A 15,042-nucleotide genomic window follows, 5' to 3' on the forward strand; every position below is an offset into this window, starting at 1 on the left:
TATTTTGCATTTTCAGACCAAAAAATATTTTTTGGGTAGCAAGCAGTGACACTTTACCCAGTGCTGTATACTTTAGACAGGAGAAAAATGTAAATGACACAACACCAGACCAAAGAACGAAGATGGCCTGCGAAAAGCGCATGCACATAAGTATATTATATAAGTAATTCTAGTAAAACTAAAAGGTACTCGCTGACGCCAGACCTAAAAAGCATTTAATGGATCACATATAACTTTGGCCCACATGACGAATGTACATGAAATTCACAAAACTAAAATATTGCCATCAAAGTTGTGTGTAGATTACATAACGGTGGATAGGGTGAAATTGTAAGTGGGGTTCCAAAGTTGCACTTTCCATTCAATTTCGCAAATTCAATTTTTGAAGACGGGACTCTGAGCACTAAAACAGTGCCCACGGGGTGCTCTCTCGAGAGGCACTGGACAAAGAGCTTGGCAGGAGGCCGTATCCTGTGGCCCGCATCCTCTGGAAGGGTGTAATGGGCAGATTGTGTGTGTCCAAAGGACACGTCCTGTGCCCTGTGACCATGGGGTACACGGGCTCTTATGGCATGGGCTGGTGCACAGACATGACCAGAGACAATACCCTGTGTTTCTTATTTGCTGTTTTCTGCTTCAGAGCACTGCCCATTGGTGGCTAGGGGCACTGGGCACAAGAAGTGGCTGAAGGCTGACAGCAGAGGACCTGGGTGTACGGTGTGGCACACAGCCCCTTTTATAGCTCTGAGAAAGCTGAAGTTGAGACTTTGGACCAATCTAGAAGATCTAGCACTTGAGTTTTAGCTCCTCGTTTGAGCAGATTGTCCAGAGCCACCATTACCAAATTTTTATTTTGGCCAAGCATTGCATCCGAATTGAAGTTATGACCTGGGTATCATCGTTGACTGATTCCTAGAAGCAATCGCAGGCAGTTTGACCCATTTGGTGGTCAATATACTGCAGTTTTCTGAGGTTGAACTGACCGTTCTGTCCATTCATTACAATGCTCTAGGTGTGATGGTCAGTCCAGCCTAAACACTGCTGTATTGCAAAGGTCTGTCATGCACTAAAAGGCTCCCAGAGGCTGTTCCATACAGAAAGACATGGCAGCGCAACTCACCCTTTGTATGGACAGCATCAGGGGCTCTGACCTTTGCCGAGTGACCTGCCTACCTTGGAATGCTGGGTGATTCAGGCGTGCGAGCCACGCCAGTCCTCTGCCTTGAGGATGCCAGGGGCTGAAGAGCGAGCATTCTCAGCTCAGAGCTTCCCTCATTGTACCGCTGAGCAGTGCCCGTGGAACTCCCTAGAAACTCCCGTGTACTGGGCAGATGTGCAGTCTGTCGGACAGCCTGTGACCTCCTGCGGCTCCCAGAGGCGTTCCGGCAGGAACAAGAGGGACCTTGTTTTCATTACCTCTCTGCACGCCCCCGTCAAAGCCACTTCCCGCCTCCTTGGGCCTGTTTGCTTCTTCCAAGACGTCTGGGGGATATCCAGTTTCTCACACTCTTACGACCTCCTCAGAGTACAGAAATGCATCACCCTCTGCCCGTTGAAGTGCAGGTGAGCGTGGCGAGCGCAGCTGAGTGCACAGGGACGGACTGAAACTGACAAGGGGGGAGTGGACAGAGCAGGGTTAAAGGCGCGAACAGTGTGGCTTAGAGAGCTCAGGCACTCACACTTAACACGTCATGTGTGCAGACTGTAACGGAGCATAGCAAGGCCGCAAAGATCACGACTGAGCCTGTGGGAAGTGTTGCTAGTGGTGTACAGGGCATAGCTGCAGTTGTGTGGTGTGTTCTGAGGTGGGTCTGATTAAATATGGTTCAAGGTGTGTAGTCTGTGGACCGCCAAGAGTGACAGATTCAGGGCTCATTTTTCAGTACTATAATATTGCGAGCTGTTTACAAGGATCTTGATGGTCTATTAGCAAAAAATATATACAACTTGAATACTTTTTGTAGAAGCAAATGAAGATGGAGAGTACAGGTGCAACCGCCAGTGCTCTGTCCATTTCCTACTGGGGATGCCTGATAGAAAAAAAGCCGCTTTCCAGTTAATATTTGGATAAATGGAACAACCTTGTCCAGTGCCACTGAGGTATATCCTTGCTCCTCTGATCTTGCATGAAGCCCTCATGTGGGGGCTCTGAATTCGCCCGGGCTGGCTCATTCTAGGGCCTTCCTCCACCTCTTCTTACAGGACCTTTGCCTCTCCATCGGGAAGCCCTACTGCTCCCTATTTAAGATACACAACCCTTGCGCTTTTCATGAGTTTGGCATCACCACCATTTGAGGCGGCAGAGTTGATGAAGTTGCTGTGGGTGACTGGTTTGTTCTAAGCCGGATATGGCAGGTCTAACTAGACTGCATTCCTCCCCTTTTGATCCAGCAGCTTTAGAACCCTGGATTGTCTTCTCTTGGCAAATGCATTCCAAACTATTTATTGTAATCATTTTCCAACAAACATTTTACCATGGAAGATTGCACAGACGAAGACTAGTGTGTAAGTAGTAGCCACTAGTCTCGCATGAACTTTCACCTAAAAGGTTGACCTGAGCGACTGCATCCATCAGCATAGTTGAGTCCCGGAGCCTGGTTAAGTACCAACATGGAGGTGTTGGGCCTGCTTGGCGCTTGCAGGTAGTCTGACCTAGCACTGACTGGGACTCAGTGTACTGCATAACTGGCAAGGTTTTCAAAGGCCTACCAGTTGTGAATATATCACATATAGAAGTAGGGGCAATAAGTGTGTCATGATTACACAAAGCCATCCTGTAGTGAGGTGAGCAAGAGTTTACAAAAACTTTGCCTCTAACACGTAGAACAGGTATGATTCGGGGTGACCCTGGAGTCTGAGTGAGTGCACAGTTTAGCATTTGTCGTGAGCATTGGTAGCAGAGTTGGGTTATTCTGGAATCCTCAAAGGTGCCTACATAGGCCAAGGAGTGAGTGCATCAAGTAGAGACACTTTCTAACGGAGTAACTGACTGCACATTTATGTAGCACACTGCACTAATGTTTTATGTAATTCAAAGGAATAGCATCAATTGCAGCTGCATTTGGATGGGATGGAGTAAAGGTTTGGCAATATTTTGTTTTAGATGCGAGCTGCTTGGGGACTTAAATGCCTCCCACCCTTTAAGAAAAGGTTCATCCTTGTACCACCACAAATAAAGTTTTTGTGGAAAACTCTACAGGCACCTTTCCCAGTTCATATAGTACTGCCTTTTTGTGAAGAATTTATAATCTAAATCTAATTTTATTGGCCATTTAAGTGAGACTCTGACATAGGAATCACATTTATTAATCCAGAATTAAACCCATTTAGAACATGACCAACACGTTTTTGTTGCCTGGAGCGCAAGCCATCATCATAAGGCCTAGCCTTGAATTAATGGCTGCATCTATGAAATTTGCACAGTTGTCATGGTCCGTTGTAAATTACATGGCTACTAATGGTGTCGTCTTTGTGTGTTGCTGCTTGTCCAATAGAAGGTAGCCTAGAACTGGCAAGTATGGCTAGAAGGCACAAGGATGGGGTGAGTACTATACGGACCGAGTTGGACGTCAAGTTAAGGCCTAAAATGACCCCTGATCACGCTGCGGTGAACATGACGCAGCGACTATGCATGTGGGTGTCTCCAAAAGGGGTATTAGGTTGTAAAAGCCAGGTACATAAATAAATGCATAGCTTTGTGAGCCCTTGTGACACATATGAATTGTCACTTCTAAGATTTAGTGCTAATGGATAGCCATGTTTGAAACACATCCAGTTTATCTTGCAGATATTTCTGATAAGCAGAAGGATTTAGAAATAACCACGTTGTAATAGCCCTGCAAAAAAGGGATTTCTTCAAAGATGTGTTTTGTATGTATGAAGTTCTGCAATTTAGCAGTTGTTACTAAGAATGACTGCATAGCTGGCACGTTTACAGTATGCACATGTGTGACAATTCTGTCTGCAGTGTTTCTTTGTGTGACATTTGTATACCTCAAGTGTGACATTTTCAGTGACATTGTATCGCAAGCAGCTGAACATAAAACCTAGGGAATGCTCAGTGACTTTCCTGCTTTGAATGTTGTTACTCAGATTTTCTTAATGAAACCAGAAAAACTGTAAATAAGGGAATACAACCAAAATGCGCTTACTGGATGGAAAACTGAATTGCAAGTTTATGCTGCATATTAATAACATGTTCAGTTGTAATCCGACATACCTGAGACCCCGTGTTGGGGACTCTGCTAGATAATGAGTGCAAAATGAACCCCTCTTCCTTGCCACTATATAACAACACTCAGCCATCCCTTGGTGACTGGGGACCCCAGCACGTGCACACAATCTGCTAACAGAACTGAGACGAGACCAGCAAAGCCTTAATTTTTCTGACGTTGGGGTCGGACTGTCTCCATTTCATGGATCCTCACTACATATCCTGCTGTCAGCCTCGAAAACTAGACAGTACAAGCCGCAACCCTTTGTGGGAGGAAGACGTGAACCGCTCCCTACAGGTCTTCTGCTAACAGCTGCTCTGTCTGTTGACAGTGCAGATAGGTTCCATCCACAAAGAGGGTCGGGATGGAGGTTGTGATCTCACTCTGAGTGCATTAATGACATTTCCCTAAACTCTAGCCAGGTACTGCTACCTGGTCTCAAATCAAACTGAGGGCCGGGGACACAGAGGTTGTAAGCAAAAGGATAAAAACAAAATTGAAAGTGAGAATAAAAGTGAGCGGAGGGGCCACAGGGAATGAATGGTTAAGAGAAAGAAAGAGCAAAGGGAGGAAAGAAAAGGAAGTGTGTTTGGGGGAGGGGACACAGCCAATCAGATAGTGAGAGTGACAAACAGAGTGAGGGAAGGGTGGTGCCCAACACAGTGAGACTGCAGGGGTGTAGAAAGGTTACCATAGGCCCTAATGCCAGCAAGGAGAAATGACTCGTCCCCCTGCCTGTTGGGTAGTGAAGGACAACCAAAACAGCAGTGTAATGGCCCCCCTCACACCTCTGGGATCCGGTACCACTGCACCTGCTACACTAGTGATGCCTTTCTTGCTTGAGACGGGGAGCTACAGAGAGGGAAAGCCAGGCAGAGGGAAAGATACAGGGAGACATAAAATACCAAAGAAGGCAGACAGATAATTAAGTACAAGCGTGAGAGAAACAATATGGGAAATAAATTATTTTAAAAGTAAAAGACAGAGGCAGACAGCCAGAGAAAGAGGAGAACAAAATGAGGGAAGATGTGAATGGGAGAAAAGAAGGAAGAATGGGAAGAGAACAATACATATAGGCAGAAAGACGTGATAAAAATATGGGAGGTACCAAGTGAGTAATGGTGAACTAATGCACAGTACACACTGTCAGACACCCTCCGGCGTCACCAGACCAGGGTTGCCAATCATGATGGAGCCCTCGGAACTTCTTGTCTTCACTTGTAATGTGCTTAGCTGCGGCTGAAACAGATCTTATTGGTGTCGTAGCCAGCCTGACATTGGTGAGCAAACAGGCTCCTAGGGCCAGAAGTGCTCACTCGGTCAAATTTGAAGCACTTTCCCAATGCTGCACCCCTTACCCTGAGATCCCCAGACTGCAATGCATGTGGGGCTGGACCAACACACCTCCAGGAAGGGCATACACAGACAGCAGGTAATGAAAGCTATCGCCCGTCTTCTCCCAGCGTTAACACTCTCCTATGTGTTACTGACACTATTGCATTGCTGCTAAGAAATATAAGAAAGTAGGGAGATCATGCATGGACCCCCCAGTGCGAGCACACTGAGGATTAAAAAGCTGCTCAGAATAATTGCTTGGCAATCGCAAATGCTTGCGGGGATTCAGTGTGTTTTCCACAATGCACTAAACTGACTCATGAGGCGTGCCACTTGGCATAGCTGTGACTGGCATTCCACCCCTGGTTTGAAGAATTCATGTATCTCCATCTAGAGCTGGGTCTAGGGTAGGCTGTTAGCTGCACAACTTCTGCCGGATGAATGTTGGTCCTGTTCTGTTGATATCCTTGTGCAACGCAGAGGGCACTGAGTGGAATATGCCGAGAATCTGGCAGCCAATAGAGTGTTTGCAAGGCAGACCGGATACGATGCCAAGCATCGAAATGTATAAGAAGACTTACAGCCAAATTCTGAACACCCTGGAGGCTCTGCAGAAGGTATTCATTTGTGTCAAGATACAGTCCATTGTTGTTTTGATGGGAGTGCATGCAGTCCTATGGTGGCCTGAAAGAAAATGTGTCTAAGGAGCCAGAGGAGATAAATAAAATCCTTTTTTTATCTGGTGCATCTGTGGTGTAAACCGGAGGTAAATATCCTGGATGAACCCAAGCAATTCTAAGAACACACGATTATCAGTTTGTCTTGCACACTGTGAGAGTATTTCCATCCACGGGAAAGCACTTTTTTAGCCTGTCGAAGTATCACGTTTAAAAATGGACATCATTGCATACTGATGACATTGCACTCCATGCTTCTACGTGACATCTGTCAGTGGACTCAGATGGCTGTCTGGTGTTGATGCATGCTCATTTCTTTATTCATGAATTGTTGAGGTGTTTTTCAGATGTGTTTGTTTTGTCTGATAACTTGAGATTACATAACTTCAACCTGTTGTTTTCTATGGCAGGTGTCAACAAAGCGGCCAGAGTCGTGGACAACGCCCTCGAGGGTGACACCACCTTTCGAGTGTAAAAGGATTCGGGGCACCTCTGGGTAAGTGAGGGAACAATTGGGAGGCCCTTCTATGCCCAGTGCACTACGCTATTGAGCACAATCTGTACCCCGCAGGGTATCCTGTGTTCTGATGTAATGGTTTTGGCATTTGGTTTGTGCACATTCTGCCATTAGTATGGCCGTGCAGCGCTCTTGGCAGGACTCCTCATGCAATTCTGAGGTTCCTCAGACCTGGGTCCGACTCAGTCTGAAGTGTTAGGGGTACACTGTTCTTGGTCTGGGCTGAGAGAACACCGGCTCTTCCTGGTCCTTCTCGCCACTTAAACGTGACACACAAGCTTTATTTGTAACAATCTTACAAGATAGTATGGGAGTACTTTTCTTGATGAACCAGTCATAGCAATTCCTCCCAAAGACGGCCTCATAGTCAAAGAAAGACTCGTCACCGAACAAGCAGCTGAAGTACAGACAAATGCTTCATCTGTGCTGCATCACTATGTAAAGAGCCCCTGTCAGAACTGTTTCAGTTCATGAATACATCCATGTAAAAATACGGCGGCAACAGGCAACGCTTCAGTTGCATAATGTGGAGAGCGGCAGTAAAAACTTTCCTCAGAAATGCAGGATATGCACGGCAAAGGCTTTGGCCGTGGAAGGTTAGCTCACATGCAAATCAAGTTCAGCATTGGCAGCAACAGTATAGATTTTTCTTCCCCTACACCAACTTCCTTCCTAACCTACAACGTAGGCAAAGCGTGGACCGTAGTAATGCAAGCTTTCCTCAGAGGTCAAGTGGGGTTATTCTGTGCTCTGTGCCAAATGGAGCCACGTGCTTTAGCATTGGGCTTTTCATTTATAATAAAAAAAAAGTCACATTCGCTCCCTATCCGGCAGCATTTCGAGCCACACTATGTTTATACTATTGTTTTCAAATACAGCTTCATACCTAATCACAGTGCGGCTAAGTGGCCATATGAAGGGTCGTGAAACATGGAGCGATATTGTGTTCATGGTTAGCGCCTAGGCCCCGAAAAGCGCGCCTAAACTTTAAAAGCAGACCGAGTTGTAGTGAGGTTCAGGACCTGTGGTCTGCAGAAACTGTCTCAGGGAATGTGGGCCTGACGTCAGACCTGCCAACACTCATCTCAAAGGGCAGCGTTCTGTGCGGAAGGCGTGCGTCTCGCGCACAGCGCACGCCAGGCTGCACCCCAGGTGGGGAAGACACACCCCAGTCTGGGGGAGGCGCCGGACTCCCTGTTACCGAGACAACAGAGCAGAGACACCTGTGAAAAGAGGTAGCTCGGGTCCAATTCATGGCTTACGGTTTCTAGGGAGACCGGCTGCTACCTGGAAAGGCTCCCGGAACAGGTGCGCTCCAGGACGTCTTCCTGACTGCCACTCAGCGTTGGCTGATTGGTCGCTTGACTGGGCGCTGAGTACACACACGCCCTGACACACTGCCTGCTGTTTTGCAAGTGTACGTGGTGTAGAGCACGTTTATATCTCACATTAGTTACTGAGTTTCTCACATTTGCTGCTGTGCAATATGCAAGTCAGTAGGGGTGAGGTGGTCGTTATCCGTCTGTCCTTTGAGCATTAGAAGAAGTATGCCCAATTTTTTCAGAGATGTTTTTATTTAGGAACCTTTTTTTTTTAAGGGGGCGAACATGAAGGTCAGGTGAGACTCTTTACGTGCACTGAAAAAGACTATATAGTGAGGGCTGAACACTTTTACCTCCTCCCAGGACGGGTTTTCTACACTTCTAGTGTTTATGGCAAGCGACCCACTACGTTTGGCTTTATTTTTTTGCCAAGAAGACTAAGCAATGGATGGATTCCTTTAAAGGGAAAAAAGACTGAACTAGTTTCCCGGCCTATGTATTCCTTACTCTCACAGACACAAGCCAGTTGATTTAATGAGAGTGCTGAATCGGTGAGTTAGGTTTCATATGGGGCGTTCCTATCCCAAACTGGAAAACAGCGCCCAAGGAGCCCTTCCTACTGATGCTCACACTCGCTTCACGTACATGCACAGGGCACCACAAGTGAAGGGTCAGGATAAAACAAGTGGACCTGGTGATGGAAGGCTTGTAGCGCAATTCCAAATGCTGTTCAGCTACCACTGTTCGTGAAATATGCTTGTATTTGGTCTCAGTTGCACAAAGCGACACAGATAAGGTCCAGCTGCACCGCCTTACAGTATCTGCCCTCTTTTTGAATAAAGAGGGAATGGTGCAAGAAAAGAGAAGAGCACCAAAATGAAATAAAGAAGATGAAAAATAAACACTCAGGAAACTTTTTGGAGATTGGCTATGGAGGTCCAATGTATATATGTTGGGGACAAGAAAAGGGGCCCTTTGAACACATGATGAGGACAGGATGTTGAGGTTTTATGAATATGTAATGGGTGCAGGAAGTAAAGTCTCTATGAGCAGATGACAGGTGCTGAATGTGGGACCAATGAATGAGAGTAGATGTTGATGCTCTAAGAACACACTAAGAGGAATCTAAACGGTGCAATGGAAAGAGACATATAGCTGTTAACATTTGAAATCTTCAAAGTGGGAAATGTGCGCTGAAAAATAGAAAGGTTTCTCACTCTCCGAATGAGCCTTGAGTTTAGAGACTTTGGGATTTTTGAAACAAGAATGTCCCATGCATGAAGAATGGGTGTATACTCTGATGATGGGCGCCCACCTGAATATGAAATTGGTATCGTTTTTTAATTTAGCCCTGGTGACATGCTAATCTAGCATGTGCACAGAGGCCCAGGCCTGTCAATGTCAATGTGAGATCCTGTGACCTGGATAGGCACACCAAGCGTGTCCTCACAAAGACAGTGAACTACTTTCCCCATCCTGGCAGTATCAAGACAGTGGCAGCAGCATACTTTGTATTGTGATGTATAGTTTGACAGACCTCGTAAGGGCTCGCCGGATACAGCATGTGCAGCAACATACTTAACAGATTATGTTTACTTATGGGGGCTTAGAGCCCACCCATTGCTAACCATTGGTTGGTTTCTTCATCAATCTCCTATCCTTGCTTCTTGCATGTGCATGCTTAATTTCCTCTTCATGTGTTTGTCACTCCCCTGGAGCATGGTCTACGTATTGTATCCTTACCCAGTGCCTTCCACTGCTCGCCCTTCCGCAGGTACTTTTTTCCTGTAGTTGCAGCACTCCATAAGAGCGCATGTATTTGCAGTTCAAGGCCCCACCTTCAACCCTCCATTTTGCTCAGTGTTGGACTTTTCTTTATACAGTGTGAAACTGGAACACTTTTTGTCCCTTCCCCACTGTGTTGTTGCTTGCCCCCTACCACCCTGCATTGTTTTGCTTGCCCCCGTTGTTGCTTATCCCCTTCCACCATACATTGTTGCTTGCCCATGTTGGTGCTTTCCTGCCACCATCCCACTTTTTTTTTTCTTGCCCCATACCACCCCCTGTTATTGCTTGCAACCTCCCAAACTCCTGTCATTGGTCCTGACCTCTTGTCATTGCTCCCGCCCCCTCTATCCTTGCTTCCAACCCTCCCATCCCTCCAGAAAACAGAAAAAAAGCATTGGCAAATCCAATAAGTCTCTGCTATGTGACCTATCACCACTCTTAATGTTTTTAGCTATGTTGCACAGCAACATAGCTGCGGTGCACCATGGCTGGAAGTTTTTTTAATTTTTTTTGTTGTTAAAGCTCTATGATGTGGCTAGCATTTACTAAGTGTAGCATTTTTTTTTATTGCTGGCAGCAGGGCATAGCAGAAGGTTCTACATCCTTGTGTTGCACGCCCTGTCTCCATCTGAAATGCTTCCACCCCACTCTCCTGCAAATAAAGCAATAGGCCACGTACTAGCACATTTTTCTGACAGAGAAAATAGCGTACAAAGGCGAGACCTACTGCCTGTGCCAGTGCTTGTTATTTTACGTCAGTGTCAAGGTAATCCACTGATCCCTCTTGTGTAAAGTTCCGATGTTATGTGAAACCCAGAACCTTGAGCTGACATCCTGTGTGCATGTTGAATGCATATGTACAGTGAGCTTGTGATGCCTGTTTTGTCATTGGGCTCTCTGTCTGTGTGAGTCTGAGTACTGAAGTCAGCGGGACTCAACTTGGCCATAGATTTGGCATGATCCATGTTGGCATGGTCAGCTTTTCCAGACGGTGGAAGTGTATTGCCTGTATTCGTATGGCTGGACGGTGGATATCCAGACACTATAGTGACGTGAAGTGAGACAGGGCGTCTGCTAGAAATTTCATGAGGAATTTGCTAGGAAGTTTGCTAATAAGTTCTTCCTGAGCACTGCCATTTAGCTGGTGGTAGGGGTTAGAAGTGAGGGACTATAGTTTCTTTTCAAGTTTAGGGATATTTCTTTTCAGGCCTGCCTTTTTGTTTGTCCCTGATTACTGCCTCAAGAAGGCTGATGAGGTACAGAGAGCTCACACTTCATTGTGCCCCTGTTTTGGTACTCCTTTATTGGAGCCAAACCCATTACTGTCTGCTGTGAGAAGCATCATTTACACTAAGACTGCGTCTAGAGAGCAGATTGGAAATTACATTTGAAAAGATACCGACCTAAACTGGTTCTCAAGCATTAGACAATGGAACTGCATCCCTTGTCTAGATAAGGTGCACAAATGTGATATCCAAATCACCACCTTCTTTCAGTTCCCTGTTCTTCATGACCAAGGAAGAGAGTGCCACTGAGAGTATTTGAAGGACTCTGTGTGACCAGTGCTGTTGTCTGCCTGACAAACGGCACTGCATATCACCTGAAATCGGCCCCTCCTGCTGGAGGAGCTGAGGGTCTTTCTAGTACCTAGAAGTCTGCCTGCCTAAATAGGAATGGAGTCTACCTAGCCGTTCAGGAAGGGCGACTGTAAGGGGGAGAAGCCTAGTGTGTTCCTGGTTCGTGGAACACCCACCGATAGCAGACTACTTGAGAGTGCCAAGCCAGGAGTGAATCGTACTTTGAGTGTGTGTCCTATTCTTTCTCCATGTTTCAGCTGAGAAGTGCACCCAAAAGACTGCACAAATTCAACAACTATTGTCCAGCTGGTATTCACTGCAACACACGATCTAGTGCTGCCACTGCCGACAGAGGAAGAAGCAGTGTTGCTTTCCAGGTAGAGCCTGTCAGCTTGGAAGGCTGCAGCTGCCTGTGACGTCTCCTCATTCACGGATTGACATGGTGGGGCCTGCAGCAGCCTTGATCTGCATGCCTCAGTAGGACGATACATCTAATACTACATTATCAAAGATGAAAGTCATCCTGAAGCTATCATTGCATACCCAAAGCAAATAGGACATGTAACCTTATAAGCGTGGTATATCTTCACCTTTCATTTGTTTCTCTTCTCATTTTATATTTGTTCCATTTGATTGTTTGCAACTTAATGTTACAGTGCTATGCCATTATTTGCATTCTAGCCATCCGCAGGTAACTCTTGCATGCACTCACTTGACTACGTGGTATTGTAAGTGAACTCTAGCTGCATTGTCTAAAGTTGAATAAAAGTAAATTGAGGGGAAAAACAAAGTTTGGCTCAAAATAGGAAGTATCTCTCAGAAATATGGAAAGTTTGCCCAACTGAGTGACTGTCCACTGGACCCAAGAAGAAAACAGAAAGTTGAGGCACAGTGAATATAGGAAGGAAACAGGAACTTGATGTATTATGCATTGATAGGAGGGCAGGAAGCTGAGGCGTTATCATTATGGGGGAGGAAGGTAATTAATTAGAGGCCCTATGATCATATGAAAGGGACATAAAATAGAGGCCACAGGAATGAAATGCAAGAGATCCGAAACCCTATGCATGTATTTAATGGAAGTTATCAAGGCCATAGGAACATATTGAGGGGGCAGAAAGTGAGGGACATATAGCTATAGGAATCGGAGGAAAGGAGCAGGTAATGGAGATCTTGTAAACACGTGAAGAAGACAGGAGGTGGCGGTCCTATACATATATGAAGGAAAAAGTAATTGGAGGACACGTGCACGTATGAAGAGGATAAGAAGTAGAAGCCCCACGAGCATAAGAAAGAGACATGAAGCGGAGGTCCTTTGAAAAAATTATGTGGAAAGCAAGTAGAGATCTTAACTGTACAGCAATAGATAGAAGACAGGGGCCGTATGAAGATATGTAGGTAGCTGACTAGAATACACAATCTCATTGGTCCTTTTTTTTATCAGCGAGGATCTGCCTTAGATAACAAAGAGAAGCTAAATCAAGTTTAGTGATTCATACGACTCCATCACTTCTATATCCCTGTTTCAGTATATGATATGGAATTAGAATGTAAACAATGTTGACTGGACAGGAAGATCTGTAAAAACAGAATATTGTTGTCTGTGGAAAGTTTATTTCTTCCTCTGTTAGAGGGAAGTGCAAAGATATATGGTGAGTGATATTTTGTAGGGAAGTATATGTGGATCATTGCACCTATGCAGAGTCCTACACTCAATAAATAGATGGAAGTACCAAAAAATAAGTTAAATTTACAAGCATAAACTCAGTTGTAGTTCTCAAATCTATGTCAAATAGTGTGCTTGCGCTTACACAGAGGTCTGGGTCAGTGAATGGTGTGTTATGTAAGATTTCGAGATACTCATACTCTTTTCTTGATAATATCCTTTGTTAGCTTCCTGGAAATGAACATGGCATTGAAGGCGAGAGCACTTTACAGCTTCCAGAGTGAGAACAAGGAAGAGATCAACATCCAGGAGAACGAAGAGCTTCTCATTTTCAGCGAGAATACCCTGGATGGATGGCTTCAGGGCCAGAATAGCCGCGGTGAGACAGGTCTCTTCCCTGCCACCTATGTGGAGATTCTACGTTCCAGGGCCAGCTCTGGTCACCAAGACTATTCAAGGTCTAATTCCAGTCACCCAGATTATTCCAGGTCTAATTCTGGTCATGCAGAAAATTCCAGGGCTAGCTCTAGCCGCACAGATTATTCTAGAGCCAGTTCTAGTCATACAGACTATTCCAATAGCCCATCCAGCTCTCCAGCAACCGAAACCTCTTTCTACCAGCACACCTCCAATACTAGCTTTTCCCACCAGGGCAGCTTTGAAGACGACGATGATGATGACTGGGATGATTGGGATGATGCCACTGTGGTGGATGAACCCAGGAGCACACCAGGCACCAACGGGCACCCCACACATCACCAGCCTTATCTGCATCCCAATGTGAATTACCGAACCAAGCCACCTCTGGAGCGACAAGATAGCATTTCCAGCTCTAAGAGAGGCAGCGTGGTTGGGCGAAACCTTAACCGCTTCTCAAGTTTTGTGCGCTCAGGAGTGGAGGCTTTTATCCTGGGGGATGTGCCTATGATGTCTAAGAACACTGAGACCTACTGCATAGAGATGGGCCCCAAGGGCCCTCAGTGGAAGCCCAGTCCTCAACCATTTGTCTGCTCAGTCGAAGAACCAACCAAACAGACCAAGTTTAAAGGAATTAAGAGCTACATTTCTTATAGGCTGACTCCAGGCCACACCAACACACCTGTGTATCGGCGGTACAAACATTTTGACTGGCTCTATAACCGCCTGCTGCACAAGTTCACTGTGATCTCCATACCCCATCTGCCAGAAAAGCAAGCCACAGGCCGCTTTGAAGAGGACTTTATTGAAAAGCGGAAGCGAAGACTAGTACTCTGGATGGACCACATGACCAGCCACCCAGTGCTGTCCCAGTATGATGGCTTTCAGCACTTCTTGACCTGTTCCGATGACAAGCAGTGGAAGATGGGCAAGCGTCGTGCTGAGAAGGATGAGATGGTGGGAGCCAGCTTCCTGCTGACTTTTCAGATCCCCACTGAGCACCAGGATTTGCAAGATGTGGAGGACCGGGTAGATACTTTCAAAGCTTTTAGCAAGAAGATGGATGACAGTGTCCTGCAGCTCACTAATGTAGCGTCTGAACTGGTACGCAAGCATGTTGGTGGTTTCCGCAAGGAATTCCAGAAACTGGGCAATGCCTTCCAGGCCATTAGTAGCTCTTTTCAGCTGGACCCACCCTATAGCTCGGACACGCTCATTGGTGCCATCTCTCACACAGGCAAGACGTACGAAGTTGTTGGGGAGATGTTTGCAGAGCAGCCGAAAAATGACTTGTACCACATGCTTGACACACTCTCTCTGTACCAAGGACTCCTTTCCAACTTCCCAGATATCATTCACCTCCAGAAAGGTAAGTCTGATCCATCTCTATCGCATTCATACAGCCAAAGATGTGTCAAAATGTATATATAGTCCTGCAGGACACAATTTATAGAGCATAAGCTATATTTACCCATGTAAAGGTGTAGGTGGCCTGAGAGTCCTGGTATGTGTCATATTGCTGTCAGAAT

General features: G+C 46.0%; 1 protein-coding gene across 2 annotated transcripts in view; it reads left to right on the forward strand.

The window, feature by feature from the left end:
* The window catches only part of SNX33 (sorting nexin 33), a 106,803-nt gene that overhangs the window by 19,148 nt on the left and 72,613 nt on the right, over positions 1 to 15,042 (forward strand). For both annotated transcript variants that reach the window (XM_069222175.1, XM_069222176.1), the window contains exons 2-3: positions 6,637 to 6,722; positions 13,324 to 14,882. In XM_069222175.1, coding sequence (XP_069078276.1) covers positions 13,334 to 14,882 — 1,549 coding nt within the window. In that variant the 5' untranslated portion in view covers positions 6,637 to 6,722; positions 13,324 to 13,333. The remainder of the gene's footprint in view (positions 1 to 6,636; positions 6,723 to 13,323; positions 14,883 to 15,042) is intronic.

Source organism: Pleurodeles waltl, chromosome 3_1 (assembly GCF_031143425.1).
Source record: "Pleurodeles waltl isolate 20211129_DDA chromosome 3_1, aPleWal1.hap1.20221129, whole genome shotgun sequence".
Lineage (NCBI taxonomy): Eukaryota > Metazoa > Chordata > Amphibia > Caudata > Salamandridae > Pleurodeles > Pleurodeles waltl.